This window comes from Calypte anna, chromosome 5 (genome assembly GCF_003957555.1).
Source record: "Calypte anna isolate BGI_N300 chromosome 5, bCalAnn1_v1.p, whole genome shotgun sequence".
Taxonomy (NCBI): Eukaryota; Metazoa; Chordata; class Aves; order Apodiformes; family Trochilidae; genus Calypte; species Calypte anna.
Window position 1 is genome coordinate 12,103,268 of NC_044250.1, and position 18,788 is coordinate 12,122,055.

General features: G+C 42.2%; 1 protein-coding gene across 2 annotated transcripts; it reads right to left on the reverse strand.

Moving 5' to 3' along the window:
- Positions 1 to 837: 837 nt before the first annotated feature.
- Positions 838 to 16,665, reverse strand: SPTY2D1 (SPT2 chromatin protein domain containing 1). 2 transcript variants are annotated; one of them, XM_030451191.1, is made up of 6 exons: positions 16,478 to 16,665; positions 9,499 to 9,613; positions 6,420 to 8,075; positions 5,457 to 5,619; positions 4,743 to 4,820; positions 838 to 4,474 (listed from the first exon to the last, which is right to left on the reverse strand). In XM_030451191.1, the coding sequence occupies exons 1-6, from the start codon at positions 16,535 to 16,537 to the stop codon at positions 4,378 to 4,380; spliced, it is 2,169 nt and encodes a 722-aa protein (XP_030307051.1). In that variant the 5' UTR covers positions 16,538 to 16,665; the 3' UTR covers positions 838 to 4,377. The 2 variants fall into 2 exon arrangements, with proteins under 2 accessions (XP_030307051.1, XP_030307053.1); XM_030451193.1 differs by having other exon boundaries at positions 15,874 to 16,567.
- Positions 16,666 to 18,788: the final 2,123 nt, after the last annotated feature.

The window sequence follows — 18,788 nt, forward strand, 5'->3', positions numbered from 1 at the left end:
TGTTATTTCAAATAAAATACAACTTAAAACTACCCACAAATGAGGGAAACTTTTTTTTTCCAAAGTCGAGTACTTCTTCCAAAGAGGTACAGCCTTAGTGGCTGGATTTAGATAACAATCAACATAGAATCAGCCTCCACCTGAATAGAGTATGTTTGCTTTGAAATAATGACTGATTACACGTATACATTAAAAATCACAGAAATTCCACACAAGGTGATCCCAAACAAGATTTCATATCTTTGAAGCAAGGTACTTGTAGGACACTGAAAAAAACACTGATTTGCAGTCTGAAAAATAAAAAATGTAAGCATGGAAGTGTAGAAGCATTGCCAGGCAGATGGGCTCATTTTGATGTGTGCTCATGTACCTGTGTGGAAGTGGGCACAGCACTTGCTGACCACAACTGCCCCCTCCACCTACCAAAGCAGAAAACTGTCCCACAGAAGAGAGCAACCAAGGAGGCTCAGATTCTTCACATGGGCATAAATGAAGCACCATAGATGAACCAGCATAAATGAAACACCACACTCTAAATGCAGGAGGTTCAAGTCAGCAGGTACACTTAAGTGTATTATGCTTGTAAAATACATGCACCTCCAAATATATATTATGCTATAAACCTAAACTGCAGGAGACACCAATGATTTTCAGGTCTTTTCTGAATACTTAAGTGACTCCATTAATTTTTCATGCATTCCTGCTGGCTGCATGGAAACAAGAGAATAATTCTTGGAGAACATTCAGCTTAATGCTGTTGGATGTACCAGCACAGAGGAAACCAGCAGATAAGAACTCTGAAAAATCTTCCATAAAGTAAACCAATACCAGTAAAATGTTTATGCCTGTAATTTATTGTATACATACTCAGCAAAACTTATATGCATTTGGTGTGTGCAAAAGTATACACTTTGACAGCACCAGAAAACAGTTAAGCTATGTATGAGTTTTTAACCTGATTTGTCACATTGTGTAAAAAGACATGGTACACACAATATCCCCAGTGAAAAAAAAATGGTAAAACTAGAAGCACACTTATTTACACAGCAAAACTTTAATATTGCATCACACCCACTCACCAAAATAAATAGAAGTACATTCATCACAATTTAAACACCAGTCTCTCCATATATTTATTTTCTTTGACATGTTTTGGTCACCAGAAATATGCTATATCTAGAAATATGCATCAGCTCCTAGATTATGTTACAAAATGCAAAAAAAATAGAAAGTTAGTTCTCCTGGACAATATTTTGGGCTTTACACAAAAATAAATCCAGATTTCCATAAAGATCTCATATACTTCTTGAAAGATTTTTATTTTAAAGCACAGCACAGAGTTGCACACTAAGGCTTCCTGTGATATGCAAAACCCTGGCCTCCAAAAGAGATCACTGTCAAGTGAAATACAGCTCAAGTGTAAATACATTTTCAAAAAGTAATCTTCAATAGAAAGTGCCCTTCATTTGATTTAGCATTAACAGTATGGAAGTAGTTACTGGAATTGTGCAATCAGAGCCAGACCTGGAAGGGTTTTATGAAAAGTATGGAACTTCACACTCAAGTTCAAGGACATAGAATCTGAGATAGCAGAAACCAACAAACCAACCTTTTTATATTCCTACATTCATTATTTTTTGACACAATTTAGTAACAAAGGCACGTTGTCAAACAGTGAATTAAAAATCTAAAAACCAAAGCAGAATTTCATTAAATACAATGAAGTCACAAGCTTAACATCAGATCCTCATAAACCAATATATGCATTCTTCCAGTTTTTCTTAAACTCAAAATCAGATGCACTTTGGACAAGTACTCTCATTAGATTAATACTATTAACATGGTGAACAGTAAACTGTTTTTGGATACAAGGTCAGGAATTAAACCCCCCAAATTTTAGTTAATTCCTAGGTGATTTACAAATATGCAGCAAATGCAAGCACATTAAAACCCAAACATTTGTATAAAATTTAAAAAACATTAGCATCCCATGCCAATTATGAGAAAGTACTTCTTGACTGTAAGATTACAAATGCATCCTTGGGTAACTTTTTGTATGAAAGACAAAATGTTAGTAATCATCACTGTGTGAAGAAAGTTATACAGTGTCTTAGGGAAGACAGCAGAGTACATTCCAGTCACCATCTAAAAGACCAATGACAAAGTGCTTTACAGATTAAGAAATCTAACTGATCTTGCACAGTTAAACAACGAGAAAGTGATGAAATAACCAGGTTTTATTTAATCTATATCTGAAATGCAGATTTAATTCCCAAATGATCCTATTTTGAATAAATGTATTTCTTTTGCTTTGTAAGAGCAAAAAGATTTTTCCCCAACCAGGCAGTAAGTTGCTCACAACTGACACAGCTGTCTGGGTTGAGTCTTAAAGCCTTTCTCCAGATAGAAAGAATTAAAAAAGTAACAAAACAACCCACAAACCCACTAAAAAGCAGTATCTTGATCATGGTCCCAGTGTGCATTGTCTTGAGTAGATAATTTTAGGAATTGCAACAGAAAATTTTAGATGGTCCCCATGAAGCAGAGTGAATACAACACACTTTCAGACAAGCAGTAAGTTCAACCATCTTGCATGATCTCAAGTGCATAACAGTGAAAAAGAGGATTGTTAGTCAATAAAGTTAAAAATCCAGAGAAGCAATGATGGCATCTGCATCTGGGCTCCCTGTCAGCTAATACTGAATTAGTTTCTAGAATCTATCCCAACAGCTTACTCATGTCAGTGTTTTACTGAGGCAGTGAAATGCTATACTGTAGACAGAAAATGTCTTAAAAAGGCAAATCTGTTTTTTCTTACATTAAGAGTCAGATGTTTAAACTTCAGCAGCTTGAGATTGCTCCTCACGTGTCTCTACCTGAACTACTTCCTAGAAGCAGCACTGTTAAGAATAGCCCCCTGATAGGAAAGGTTCCTTTGTCATTTTATAGCAAGGAAATCTTTCCTTCATATTCCTTTACTTTTTCCTCCCCTAGACACCCAAAGCCCTTTTGTACTTTTCCAAGTACTTTGAGCTTTAAACATGCTCTTGTGCCTCAGCAGCTGAAGCCAAAGGTCCTATCAATAGAGTCCTGGAGCTTGAGGCAAAGCTGGATAGAGATACCAGTGAACTTTGGAGGGCAGCCTGGGGGAATCAAAGATGCAGCACCAGATTTGAGCTTCAGACTCTCAGTACAATTCCTGTAGACTCAGATGAATCTCGTGCTGATTGTAAACAAATTCAGTCACTGAAAGAAACAGTCTTTAAGTGCATAGTTAGAAATAATGTGCAAATATGGGCATTAAGGTAAATAACTGAACTAACTCTCCTGCTATAGGTAAAATTTTAGATTTTTGGTTTGATAAAATTAATCACAAGTATTAACTAGTGGACACTAAATTAATATTGGAGAGCTGCAAATACATTCTAACAAAACTTAATTCTGCTGTGCTTTCTAAATAGTTAAACCTCATTAGATAAATGACTGCTTCACATTTTAAATCATTGAACACATCGGATGTTTAATGCAAGAAAAAACATGTGCACCATACACAATTTGTAAAAGCAGCAGCAGCTGTTAAACAAATGTGAAGATTTACACGGCAGGAAAAGAATTCCCAAGCATATACTTGAGCCCAAAAGCACAAGTTACATACAAACACTAGAAATTCCTGTTTTCAGGGTGTGTTTTTCATACTGAATTAGACTGGCACTGGAATTCCAGACACAGGAAGAGCCAACAGTCATCTGGCCATATCCATACAATTTGCAAAGGACAAGCACTTTTCTGTTTAGAAATATAAAGAGGTCTGAGTTATTTTTATGGGTCCTCAGATCAGAAAATATGCAGCAATTTATTGCTTTGAATATCTGTGACAACAGCTGAATTTACACCCAAGCTGCTTCTGTATAGAAGATGACATTTCAATACTTTCAGGCTCAAGTTGGGAGACAGAGTAGGATATAAAGCAGTTTTTCTAAGTCTCAAGAAGTATCAGGGCACAAGAATGCTATTTTTTCTTTCAAGCAAATGCAAAGTTAGTTTACTGGTACATGGGCCCACACAGTTCCAAGTCAGTGCATAGCTAGTCAATATTTCTGCTGGCATCTTGAACTGGTTTAATCAATGGAAACATCTATTAAATTTATTCCATTTAATATGCATTAGTGCATTAATTTCTTCATAAAAAACCAACCTTGGCAAGTATTAAAAATAAATATCTTATTTAGGTCAAACTAAAGCCTTGTTTCTCAGTACTTTAATCCCTTTAAATATTCTTTTGCCCTCTTAACAAGCAAATGGAAACTGAAGTAGAGTAAGAGATGTATGGAGGCAGAGGGTAGCAGGAACATGAACAGAGACAACAGCAGAAATCAGCTAACGAGTCCTCAGCTTCTTGGACTGCCTCTTGCGCTTCAGTTCCTCTTCTTCCCGTCTCAGTTCTTCTAAGTCTTCCTGAACACCAAGTCTCAAGCTGCCAAATAAGATAAAATCCTTTAAACACTGCTACTCAAGAAGCATATAGTGGTTTATATATAAAAGTTTGTAATGTATGAGAATGAGCTTGAGATTTATTTACTGTAATAAATGGCTCAATTTCTTTTCCATCTTTACCTCAGCTTTCTTATAAAAACTGGTATGGTTTATTTACCTCTGCTACAAAAGCAGCAAATACCCACTCTTAGTCCCATTATTTGAAGAATAAACAAACTTCCCACTTTTTGAGTTAAATCCAGGCATACCTCCTAGCTTCTTCTTTCTGTTGTTCTCTCCAGCTGCTTTCCATATAACGTAAGGCATAATCACTTTCATCTTTGTATCTGGAAATTAAACATCAGTTTTCAGCACACTAAGAAAGCATTATCATGTACAGTTCAGTTATTAATTCACATTCCTTCTTTGAATAATTACCTTGCCAAACACAGATTCTGATGATTTGAAAGAATCTAAGTTACATGCCTTAAAATGCTTGCTTTCTTACACCTTACTGTCAGACAAGTATTTAAATAAGCCAAATAAGAGCCTACATGTCCCAGCACCTACTCACACCAACTTAGATCCTCTTTCAGAACAACCAACAGTGTTACATTTAGCAGCTCATGTACAGGCAGCCACATCTGAATCCTGAAATACTGCACACTGCTAGAGAAAGCATTTTAACATCCAGTAAGAGGAGAGCTGATCTGAATTACACAAGTGAGACAATGAAGGAGCTCTGTTGTTTTTCCAACTATGTCCTATTGTATCAAATGCTGTTGCTTCAGAGAACACCATGACAGGCAGTGTGAAAACTCAAGGTTCCTTCTGCATAGAAGCAATTCCAATGCTTGTTACATTTCTGCAGTGTAAAATTTTTTTTCCCTGTTTCTAAAACATTTTTATTTGTTGAATTAGACCTTAATTTCTGTTGTTCTGTTGCATGTTCTGCAATATCTTAACACTGGCATTTTTCTTACCTTTTCCGGTCATAGCCAAATATTTCCCTAATATGTTTTGATATTTCTTCTTGGGGTTCCCCTTCATCTTCAATGAAATCATCCATTTCAGAGTCATACTCATCATCATCATCATCATCATCTTCTATTTGTCTCTTGTAACGAATAGGTGGTCTTCCAAGACCTGAATAACAAAGGAGTAAAAAAATATATTAATAACATTATAACACTATAATAATTTTACAGTACTTCTCCTTTGGGCACAGACATTTTACAATTCTGGGCTTCAAGAAGGAAAATTTCTGCCTCAAGTTAACTTGAAATTCTCAGAAACTCAGTAAATGACAATACTTCCTCTGTGCTGAGCTGTGGAAGATCACATATATGCATCAACCACTGCATCCTGAGGAAACTACCAGGCAGAAGTCTACGTGCAGGGTTTTCTAGGTGTTTATTTGCCAAAGTCCACGGTGTTTCTCTTATAACAGAGATGTTGAGAACTGCTCAAATAATGATAAAAGCCAATTTTCCAAATCACTTAAATATCAGTCACAGGTTTACTGTGTGGTTTTAATTTTCATTTACCATTTTAAGCACCTGTTATTTAAGGCACTACAAAATTTTAAAGACTAAGCATGATCAAGCAATGTGGGAAGTGAAAACTTCCAATTCCTTTCCTTCTAAACAGTATTTGTGTACCAAGATCCATCACAGGCTGATCAGCTTTTTTTCATGCAATACTTCCCAGGCTTTTATTTCAAGGAACATGAGAATTGGTAAAAAGAAATAAACTATTGCAAAGTAGAAAAAAAACACCCTACTGTTAAATGCACTCACTAAAAGGCAAATACAGTATTTTGTCCAAGTCTTCCTAACTGCATCTGTAAATAGTTGAGGAGCCTCAAGTGAACCCAATTCAGATGTAAATAAAAAATACAAAACAAACAACTAAGCAAAAAGGTTATTTGCTCTAGAGCTTTATACCTTGTGGATGTAACACAGGTCTATGTCCTTGGAAAGGCCTCACTCCATTGACCTGTCCATTGCTAGGTCTCGTGACAAGGTTTTTAGAAGAAATAGTTTCAGACACCACAGTGCACTTGGGTTTCACAGCTGGACCCAAGCCACTGCCTGGTCTCCCAGGTCCCGTGCTGATTCCTGGCCTTCCCGGTCCTGTTCCCAAGCTGCTGCCTGCTCGCTTGGCTGCTGTGCTTGGACTGATTCCTGGCCTTCCCAGTCCTGTTCCCAAGCTGCTGCCTGGTCGCCCAGGTCCAGTGCTTGGTCTGACTCCTGGCCTTCCTGGTCCTGTACCCGTGCTGCTGCCTGGTCTCCCAGCTCCTGTGGTTGTGCTGCTGTTTGGCCTTCCTGGCCCAGTGCCCCCCAGGCCGCCGCTTGCTCGTCCAACTCCCATGGCTGAGCTGCTCCCTGGCCTTCCAGGTCCTGTGCTGGAGCTGCTCCCTGGCCTTCCAGGTCCCATGCCTGAGCCACTGCCCAGTCGCCCAGGTCCTGTGTTGGAGTTGCTCCCTGGCCTTCCAGGTCCTGGGGCTGAGCCACTGCCCACTCGCCTGGGTCCTGGGCTTAGGCCACTTTCTGGCCTTCCAGGTCCTACACCAGAACCGACGCTTGATCGCCCAGGTCCTGCACTTGGACCACCACCTGGATGTCCAGGTCCTCCTTTTCCTAAGCTGCTGCCCGATCGTTTTGCATTGGAGCTGATTCCATGCTGAAGGGCAGCAGCATTTCCTGATTTTGTATGGGAAGACTTTTTCAGGCCAGATTCTTTAGCAGCTGCTGGCCTCTGAGCCCCGTTGGCTGCTGGTTTTGAGGGTGGCACATGAGAGCTTGAGCCAGGCTTTCCAGTACCATTGACAGGGAACTTGGCATGACTGCTACCAGCAGAGCTTTTCAGGGAGCCATTTTGTGAGGTTTTCTCCATTTGCTCAAGTCTGGAGGAAGATGAGGACCGTGAGTGTTTCTCAGTCAGTGCTGGTGCTTTGCATTTCTTATCAGTACCACTCATAGAAGAGGACAGACTGCCTTTTGGCATGGAATGTTTATCTAATGAGCTTTTAAGTTTTGCATTTACAGATTCTTTCTGAGAAATTACTTTTTTTGAAGAACCAGACACCCCTGTATTCTTTATCTCCTTTTCATTTTTCTTATGTATTTCTATTCTTTTGTTCTTGCGTTCCAAGTACTCCCTCTCTCTCAACTCTTCTGCTGTTCTGGGTCTCTCTTCTACCTTTTTCACTGCTTTTATTTCTACTGGTTCATACTGCTTTTTTTCAGCTAGCCTTAAGAGCTCTGCAAAGTTCAGAGGTGCTGGTGCACTTTTGGGAGGTGCCTTTGGTTTCCCTGAAAACTTGGATGGTTTCTCTTCATATTCTTCTTGCTCATGCTCAGATTCAGTCTGACTGTACTCAAGTTGCTCGGTTTCATCTTCTGTTGTATACTCAGCCTCTGGAGCCTGGGCAGCATTCTCACAAGTCCTCCTTTTTTTAGGCTTCTCTTCAACAGGAATGCCATTATAGCCATAAAAATTATCCTTTGTTCGTGAGGCCATAGCTCTTGCCTTTCTGTCATGTTTCAGTTCAATACGCTTAGCCAAGAGTTCTTCTTTCTTTCTTCTTTCTTCCAGTGCTGTAAAAGAAAACCAGGGGAAAGTTAACCAAAAGCACCACTTTTTATTTAAATTTCCCCCACACTGATAAACCATTTAGGACAGTAGTTTAAGGGTATCTGGCTAACAGCTATTCAAAATAGACCTGTCCTTGGTGCAAGCCAACCCAGGTGAATCAGCTACTCCAAAAGCCAAAGGCAAACAATTAAGCCAAATATTTACTGCAAAACACACTAAAGTTGTTCAACTGAAGCACCTCTCCAGAATGCTATGCAAATTACAGAGAACTACTGTATGAGGAGGTACATGACTGATGGGATCTCTGGGTAATAGAGTTCTGAGACTGAGCAAGAGAATTTTGAGTCTGAACAAAACTCACTATCAGAATTTTAAGGAAAGAGAGGGAAATAAAGAGTATTGGGAGGGATAAGAATTGGAAAACAGTCTGTGTGTATGTGTAGAAGGGTGCAGGGGAGGGATAGAAACAGGCTGCTGGGTCACTGCACTGGGCTGATAGAGCCCTGAGCCCTATCTTTAGTTTGTCCTGTATTCTTACTGAAGATTTTTTAATCTGTTTTCTGCAGAAGCACAGTCTCTATCTTGAGTCTGTCTGTGATCTGCTGACAAAACTTAGGCTGAAGAATCTAGAGAGGTCTGAACACCCAGTTGTGAAGAGACCAAGGGAATGGAGGTCAAATACAAAAAACACTCAGGAAAAGCACCAATTCCTAGAAAATGGAGTGGGCTACTTGTGCTGTGAGTGCCTCTAAGGGTATCAGCTCCTGCCTATGTTACTCTGTTGTCCAGGGCTGTGACTGTACAGAGTGTGTGCAAGCATGGCTCTGGGGAATTCATCTCAGTTTGCTTCTGTCTGGGCCTGGTAGCAGGGATAAGGAGCAGGCTTCATGAGTGACCCAGGAGAACAGGAATACCATGGGCCACACAGTCCATCAGGTTTGGTTATTTTTAACAAAACATTAACATCAGAAGCAATGCAGGATTAGTTTATTCTAGAGACTATTTAAAGGAAACATAATGCAGTGGAAAAAACCACGGCTTAACAAAGCCTCTGCCAAACCAATTTAAAATTCAGACTATATTGATATACTAGGGTTAAGATACAGCAGGAGCTCTTACCATTTTTTCACATAAAGCTTTTCTAAGTTACCAAAAGTCTAGATGGCTTCTTGCAGTATTCCTTCACTTTTGACTATTCCTCAATCTCAAACAGTAAATGCCTGTGTAGCTGATTAAAATTTAGCTTCTTAGGAAAGCAGGCAAACACCTCTAGTCCTTACTTAGTCCTGGCTTTCCCTCAGCTTCAGCTATGTGCATAAATTCCAGAAACAGATGTGCCCTTGTATTTGCAAGAGCTCTGAACCAAAGTTGACAGTCTCAGAGAGTGAACAGAAGTCTCCCAAAGGAAGTATTTTTTACTATTACCTTTTTTCCTTTTTTCTTCTTCTTGCCGTCTGAGAAATGCTTGCACTGCTGCAGACTCTACACCCTTGACTTTTGGAACCTTTTTGGGAGGACCAACAGCCAAACTGTACCTTTTCTGCAAAGAACAAAGAGATAGGTCAGAAAAATTAAAGTATAAACATCTAGTTTTTAATACTGAGGAGCTGTGTAACAGTCCAACTGTTGTGCTTGACCCCTTAGCCAAACCAGCTGCAAAGGAGGCAAAGGCCTGAAGCGTATCTAGGCTGTCAACTCCCCTGATTTCAACCTTTTTTTCCAGGTCCCACAAAGGAGCAGAATGACACAGTGAGCACTGGTAACATGGACTTGGATCACTAAGCATGCATCAACACAGGAACAGCAGGTGGCTTTTCCAAGATTCATTTATCAAGGATCAAATAAAGTTGTGGGTACAAGGAGTCTCATGAATACCTTTCTACCTTGCACTCTGACCAGAAGCCAACCACCTTATCCCATAAATAGGAAAGCCTGGGTGAGCCTTCTCTGAGCCTCCCCTGCTAGGCAGAAGGGATGCATGGTGGTGATCTCCCCTTGGGCTGTGACACAGTTTTGCCTCAGTAACTTTGACTGCATGCTGAGCTGGTGCTAACAAAAACATTACATGGACTTTGACAAGAAAACTGGCACAGATTGTTCAGAGAGGTGGCAGATATCCCATCCCAGGAAATAGAGAAGGTCAGGTTGAACAGGGCTCTGGGCAGCCTGATGTAGCTGAAGATGTCCTTGCACACTGAAGGGAGGTTGGCTGAGGTGACCTTTAAAAGATCCCTTTCAACCAATTCCATTCTACAATTCTATGTTGCATTTTCTGAATTTCCTAAAACTAAATTATAAAGACACTGCAGCTGTAAACCTGACATGTTGCTGTATCACAATGAAGACCTGCTACAGGTGAGCTCATTTACCAAGATTCACCTCTGCACAAGATAATTTATCAGTCTGGGAACTGATTTTGTAAATCCTTATCACTTAGAGAAGTGAAGAATTTTTGGTATTTACATTTGAAATAATTAGAATTGATTATCATAGTTAGGACTAGCTAAAGGATAAGGAGACAGCTGCAGCTGTTTTGTTGTGGTTTTTTTTGACAGATGAGGTTCTTCCCTTCCCAACATTTTAATGTTTATACCAGAAGTATTCCAAGACCAATATTTCAGGAAACCTGAACAGCAATGCAGAACTGCCTCTCTCTCATTTTTTGCTCAAACATAGCTCCTGACTCAGGTTCAAAGTAACCTGACATGCTCCATCTGAACCAGAACAGAGAGAGTAGCAAAGCACTCTACACATGATGAGTAAAAATTATTTCAGGAAAACACTGATGCAAATTCACACCTGAGGTGCTCTGGATTATAACTGATATTAGTAATGTATACCTAAATTATCTTACTCCTACAGTTAAACATGTTCTGTTTTGCCACTGGTAAACTAATTCAGTAAAACTTTAACTATTCAGTGTTTACAGAGGTTTTAAAAACAAAATTTTCAAAACAGATGGACTTAATCTTAATCTTTTCCAATCTAAATGATACTGAAACAGTTTTAGGCCTAAGGAGCACCTTTCAAAGCTGCTAAACAGCAGGGACAAATGCAGATTCTGTCCTGCTAGGAAGCCTTAGGAAGAATTAAAGTGATGGGGAAACAGTTTTCAGGCTTTGTTTTGCTGCACTACAACCAGCAGTCCTATCCAGGGGCAGGTTTGTAAAGCAGCTTGATGACAGAAATGCTGCTTCCTCACTGTCACTAATGTGGCAAATTGTACAAAAGTCAAAATTTAAAAGTCTATCTGTAGCATTTATTGATACTGACTATCAGCTGAAAACAAAGCCTAACAACTTATAAATGAATACCTGTATTCTGTACTGTGAGTCAATTGTTGATAAAAGTTTTGCTCACCTTTATTTAGAAACAGCAGAAAATAACCAGTTTAAGTTTAGCTGTAAAGCACTGGACCATGCACATGCTCCACAAGCATGAATCAAATATTCTGCTGACAGTGCAAATGAACATGCCTCAGATTTCAGGTAAACCAGATTAAATTGGTACATGTCACTACTACATCATCCAAGCCACACTTTTTAGCTTCTGTAGCTATTGCCAAGTTGGTTAAGTCAACAGTAAACCAGAAACATTTAGCTTTTAGCCTTTCAGAGAGAACAGGTCAAGCCAATCCCAGAATACTCAAGCTGTAAACCTTGATTATCTCTCTGGGTAGAGCCTGGTGACAGCTCTAACCAAACACTGCTGGGATACACTAAGTGGGCACTGCTTTACACAAAGGGAAGAGTAAAGGCTGTGGAAGTGCCTTCTTTCAGTTGTGTACCCTCAAGAAATGACAAGCTTTTTTCCTAACAGTGAGCTGTATTTCTCCTGAGGTTTCTCAATTTTATCTTCTTCCCAGCAAACGTTGCCATAGCTACCTTCCCAGTAACTGGCTCTCCCTGGATCTGACCAATGGTACTCTCAGAGTGGGATGGAAAGTCTGTTACAGGGCAAAATCTTATTAATCTTTCACTTACAGACAGAATAAAGCATTTCAGTGGACATACAAAGTTACATGACTGACCAAGAAGCAGATTTTTCTCTGAGAGTTACACCTCAAAACAAAAAGATGAATTAAAAAGACTGCTATTAAAATGGAAAAAACAAACAAACAAACCACTCTGTGTGTGCCTGTACATTCACACACACTGACTTGTGAGATGTGTATGAAATATCTGATATATATATGACATCTATCCCTTAAATGCAGGGTGTCAGTGTCTACTCAACAGGTTTGGTAACAGGCAAACTGAAGGTTACAAGTTTAACAGTGCAATCTGCAACCAAAGTTTTGCTCTTAAAGGACTGACTTTAAAGCAAGCCAGACAATCTTTATACAGTTGCAGCTGGCTTCATGTCAGCATTCAAATTCCACATCTTGGACTGTAAAACATATTTCATAAAACTGCTGTAAGCTTGTGGCATCCAAATGAAGCCCCAAAAGATCCAGACCCCACTGACTCAGCAGTTGACCCCAACAAATATTAGACCCAGACACAAGCAAGAGAAGCAGTGCTGCCTGTGGCCATGATCAATATTTAAACAGGCAGCAGGGAAAGATCCAGTGATCCATCCATTCTGCCAAACCTGATTCTGAAGGAGAGCACCAAGTGCAGCTGTAATTTCTGCAAAGGGAAGACAGAGGCACTTCTGTTCAGCATGGCCAACTCCCAGTTTCTCCAGGGTTGGTTTTTTGTTTCCTGTTTTTCACTGGCAAGGTGTGACCCCTATACAATGCTACACTTTTACTGTTCTTACAATTCATCAAGACACACAGCTCTCTCCAAGGGGAAGTCCCCTTTTCCTCCTCAACATTGCACAGGATATAACTCTGTGGTAACATCACTAATTGTTCACTCAGTCAAGCCAAGCATCTTCTCTGTGTCACTCCTTGCAATGTGACAATACAAGCTCCTCACAAGGCAGCTTCCCAAACTGATAAGTGGTGCTCTGTGTTTAACAGCCCAGGGGCTTCTGTTATCACCCCACACTTGTGCCTCCAAGGCTCTGCTAACTCAGCTCTCCAGACCCCATGCTGCCTGCAGAGCTTTCCCAGCACTGTCACCAGCATCCAGCTCTGGCAAAGCAAACCAAGCACGCTGCAACTTGTTTCATTCTCTTCAAGTCCTAACAACCCCTACCAGAGGAAAAGCTTTCCTGGAATCAGTACTTTAACAGTTGCCATCTCCCAAAACAAATATTAAGAGGGATATACACTTGACTCCTAAAAACACAAAAATAATTTTCTGAAGATTTTGCAGCTGCTGATCAAACACAAAAACTGAGCCATTAGCTGAAAAAATGCAGAAGTTTCTTCTGTTACATGTTGCTGCACACAGAAAAAAAAAATTAAAAGCAAACTTTATGTAGTGGTATTGTAGTCCCCATTTTCACCCACTTATGCAAGAAGAAAAGATTAGGAATAGGAAAAACTGAAAGTTTTACACATTTCTGTCAGTGTTTGCCAGCAGCTGGAACTTAACCATCAACTTCAGTCAAGTTAAGGGTGAAAGCCCTCCTCACCCCTGGACAACTTCTTACAGTTTATCTTACAGTTCTTTTTTGTAGACACTGATGTTTCTAGAATTTCTAGACCCTGTTTTGAGACCAGTTTTAACCACACAATGCACACTAATGGAGCAGGAGTCTAAATTTTCAACAGCAAAAAATACTTGAGAGCCACTCACACTGCTCTGTATGAGAATTCTTGTAAGTGCTGGATAGCAGAGACTCATCCCCAGTTAAAAGGAGTAGAGAGCAATGAGATAATTTCTAATAAATTATTGATGACAACAGAAACAGTGAAATAAGAACTACTTGGTTCCAACTGTGCTCAGTGCTTCTTAAAAAACTGCAATACAATTTGATATTTTTAAGAATATCTTTGATGTAAGCATCTCAAAGTGCTTTACCACATCAAATATGTCCAAGTAAAACTTGTAACATGAGCATATACCAATTTAACACAAAAAAAGAGTAACACAGAAAGTACTTAAATCTTACTGAAATCAGCACAAATTCTCATAACCTGTATGATGTCTAACCAAGGGAAGATGACACTGAAATGCAACAAACTGCTACTTGGGGTGCAGTTAGCAAGATACACACAAAACTAAAACCCCTGTGGAACATGATTAGAGAAGAACTGGGGCTCTTACAAGCAACCACTGTAACAATAATTAACAATTCATCATTAACAGCTTAGACACCAGTTGATATGGGTACTGTCATATTTAGTAACAAAACCTCATGGAACCAGCAGGGCCCTGAAAGGCTGATTTCAGCAATGTTCCCTTTGAATCTGGATTTCCATAGGGAGATGAACAAGCAGGTCCATTTTCAGAGGGACATGATGCAATACCTGGTTTATACTGCCTCCTCTTTTATGATACAAGACCATATTATTTCTTTAGCAGGGTTTTTGTATAGTTTCTACCTTTGAGATATACATAATACTTCTGCATTTTACTCTTTTTCACTACAACATGCATGGAATGCTTACTGCACTGTAAACTTAAGCTTCAACAAAATTCAGGGTATATACCAACTAATGCATGAACATTTTTGGAAACCTGTTAACTTTCCATACCAGATAAATTTGCAGTTAGTCTATATGGCATTTTAAATAAAAACAAGATTAATCATATTAGTATATGAACATATTTTACATAAAAGTTTTAATCTACTCTAGCTACTTGGACACCCACTACCCAGGAAGTCTCCACAAGCCCTCTTTTTTGAAGCCTAAAAGCTGCAGATAAGCTCAAGCAGTGCCAAGTGCAGCTCTACTTTTGCTCAGAGCATCAGTTAAAGGTTGTACCACCAGCATGCCAGAACAGCAGCAAATAAAGTGCTTCAGCTATGGCTTGAGCTGCATTCACCCTATCAATTCATCAGGAAAGCAAATCCTAATTCTGCCTTTTTTGTAAAGAACAGCAAAACCCTCATCCACTGCACAGCAAGCTGAACTGCCTCCCTCCATCATCACATCTGCAACAGAGAACAGGGCAGAGATGTCATCAATTCATCATCATGGTTTATAATTATCTGTGACAAAAACCAGTGGTTCAGTCCACAAAAGCTGCGTGAGAAAACTAAGAAGGTAAAGCTTTAAACTCCTGAAGTAAGAACTACAGCAACCCTATGACAACTTGGGGAAACAATTTGGTTTTAGAGTTACAAAACAGGCATTTAAATATCCTGAAGTGTTCATATACTTGATACTTTCATATCTATGTTGCAAACCATATTTCTCTGTAGAATCAGAGGGAAACTAAACCAGGCTAAATACCACAGAGTAACACGATGGAACCTGATGAGTTCCATGTATGTACCATATGGTTGGACTGTATTACCAACTCATCACAATGAACATTAACCAAAGTTTTACTGCTGACACAGAGACTGAGGCACTCTCACTTCTCAAGTGCCTCCATTTCAGCACTGTCTGAATTAGGGGCTGTGCTTTTTTCTCTTTTTCTATAGTTTATGCTAAAAACAACTACCCCTCGTTTACACTGGTCTGAGCAAGCTAACCACAGAAACACAGAGCTCTGGCACACGACACACAGGAAAAGCGTTTCACTAGCTGGTGGCTATCAGAGAAAATAATTTTTTTTATCCAAACAAGCAATTACAATACAGGTCCTGCCAAAGGACTGAAGCCAGTATACAAATGTACCCAAAGACCCTTCCTACTGCCAGACTCCATTCAGCCAAGTCAGTGGGTGATTTCAGGCTGAATCAACGTAGAACTCATAGCTTGAGATAAAACACAAGCTGCTGAAACACAACCTTCCGGATAATATTAACAATAAAACGCCCTTCGCCCAACATCCCCACACAGCTGCCGCGATTCCTCAGCACTGGATACAAAGGCACCGGGACAGGCAGCACATTCACACACAAGTTGTCACTCTTTTGTCTCCGACTCGCATTTGAGACGTGGCAGACTTCTGTCTCCAGAGCAAACTGAGCCTTATCCGACTTTTAATCGCAACCACCGCCTTCCCCTCGCACCGGGGTTTCGCTCTCACAACTCGGTACTTTCGGCGACAAGAAAGCGCAGTCCCCGCCTGCCCCTTCGCAGCTCCCAGCACTCCCGGACCCGCTGGCAGGGTTCGGGTTCGGCTCTGGGTTTCTCCCCAGCTTCTCCCCCAGCACACCGAAGCTTCTCCGGCCCCTGCCCTCACGCACCCCCGGGCGGGCCGGGCCTCGGGGCGGCGGGGCAGGCTCCACCGGCACCAGCCAGGCCCGGACACGGCTTCCGCGGGCCGGGGCGCGGGGCAGAGGCCCGAGCAAACCCCTACCGGGCCCTGTGAGACCGGGCCCAGCGCCGGGAAGCGTCTGCTCGGGGCCGCAGTCACCCCGGGAGCTGTGAGGGCCCCCGCGAGCTCACCGGCACCGAGTTCAGTCCCTGCTGCTCCGAGGCCATGACGAGAATATTGTGGAAATCCATGGCTGGCTGGGGAAGGAGGGCGAGGCGGCAGCCGCCCTGCTCCTGCTGCTCCTGCTCCTGCTGCCGCTGCTCCTCCCCGCTCCCCTCCGCCCGCCCCGTTCCACTCCGTTCCGCTCCGCTCCGAGCCCTTCCGCCCGCCGCCTCCTCCTACCCCTTATATCACCTCGCCTCGCGCCGGCGTCACCTTGCGCACGCGTCACTTCCTCTGTGACGTGGGCCCCGCCGCAGGAAACGCGTCCCGGGGAACGGAGTGGGGGGCGTGGGGGGGGGAGCGGTGTCGGTGTCGGTGTCCGTGTCCGTGGGAGCCCCGGGGGCAGCGGAGGGGCCGGGGGCACCGGCACAGCCGCGCTTTGAAGGGGCAGATCCGCCCCGCCCAGTCCCGCCCTGCTCTGCCCCGCATCAGCTGCAGCTGTGATGCGGGGCGGTGTCACCGAACCGAACCACCGCGCTGTGTTTTATCTGCACGGCTGCTCGCTGGGGGCTCTGAGGGGTCGGTGGGGTGTGTGGGGGTTCTGGAGGGGCCCAAACCCGTGGCATAGCGGGGACGGGTGTGCGGGGTCTGCCCGGGGTTAGGGTGCTGCGGGGGGTGTCCCCGCAAAGCTGCAGGAACGGAGCTCCCGCCGTGCGCTGACTGCCGGGTCACCCAACCGAACCGAACCCTCTGGTGTGTTTCTGACGGTCCACAACACTGTGCAGCAGCATGGGCTGGCTGTCAGCTCGGCTCCGATGTTCCCTGACACCGGGTGACAAGCACTGCTCTGATCCACATCTCGCACAACCCGGGCACTCAGATTTCCCCCCCCCCCTTCATTTTGTCCTGTAACAGAAATTCTTCTTTACCCTCGCCATTGCCCTCGTCCCTTTCAATCCCCACAGTTTCCTCAGCTTTCCCGTCGCTTCATGTCGCGGGACCCACGGAGCTTTTGTCATTCTTGAGCTACAGGAGGGCTGGAGCTGTTTCTGGAATGTTTGCTCTGTGATCTCGGTGTGGGGTACACGCTCCTCCCCATCTCCCGCTGCTTTCTCTTGGGCCATGGTCTGATTTAACCCCTTGTCCTCTCTGAACTCTGCCCTTTTACATTCTGATCATAAAACACAGCACTGACTTGTTGACTTCTGACTAGATCACCCCTGGTGATCTCCACCCTCTTACTGAATTACATCCTTTAAACGATCATTTTAATTTTAAGATTTTTTAGTCAGAGAGTGGCTCCCCATTTCTCCCCCTAATTCTTGGCATGTTACCCCTCTAGTACCACCATGAAGGGTCCAATGCCATTTGCTGGTAGTCCTGCCTGCCCCCCCATTGCTGCTGTGGTTCTTCAGTCAGAATTTCCACCATCCATCTTGAATTTCTTGTATCTCCACTGTGCCCTTTCCTCAGAAGCCTTTTATTATGACTCAGATTCCTGTATAACAACAACAGTGCTGACAGAGTGATGATTGTTGCTCTTCAGCTTTTATGTTTATTTACTTTGGTCCCTGTTGGCAGAAGCACTCGCCTAAATGCAATCTTTATTTTACTGCTGTGCTGAAGATGAGTGGAGAAAATCTCTCCCTGCATCTAAAAGAGGAATTAGGACCAGGCCAGGGGATGCCATTGGAGTTGTTCCTTTGGAAACCTTTAATTGCAGTCATTACCTCTTCTTGTACGTGACAACACTGCCACGTCTTTCAGCAGAGCAGACACATCTGTGTCAGGGAGAAATGACAGCACTGTGTAAATGTGTGCTGCAGACATTTTATGGGGCAGTAGGAAGCAATGCTGAGCTGTGCCAGGGTTCCCAGATTGCACCCATGGCACTTAAACCCAGACCTCACATGTTACACACCAGCCACACACCTTGGTGTGCTCCAGGCTCTTGTTTTGTTTTTTTTTTTCTTGGCAGATGTGCAAGAACAAAGGGGAACATCCATGCTGAGTGTGTTCACACCTCTGTCCTCCCGGTACTTAAATCACTTCCCAAATTGTGCTCAGCCTTGATAATCTTTGCATACATTTACAATGTGATTAATTGATCCAGCCTGAGCTTGCCAGGATTCCCAGGAACAGCTACTCTGTCAGCAAGGAGAAGGCACACCTTTTGTACTCCTAATCCAAACTGAATTTCTTTAAATAAATACAAAAATAGAAACTGTTTCCTCCTCTTCTTGTACCTCTCTGATCTGGCTGACTCTGTGCGTGTTTAACCTCAAACTTACTTTGAAAGAATTGAATACTGAATTTAAAACTCCTTCCTGAAAACAAAAC

Coding starts and splice junctions, on each gene's coding strand:
- SPTY2D1 (XM_030451191.1), bottom strand. CDS start 16,537: ATGGATTTCCACAATATTCTCGTCATGGCCTCGGAGCAGCAGGGACTG. Junction 8,076..9,498: donor AGAAGAAAAAAGGAAAAAAG/GTAATAGTAAAA, acceptor TTTCTTTTACAG/CACTGGAAGAAAGAAGAAAG. Junction 4,821..5,456: donor TTTGGCTATGACCGGAAAAG/GTAAGAAAAATG, acceptor TTTAATTTCCAG/ATACAAAGATGAAAGTGATT.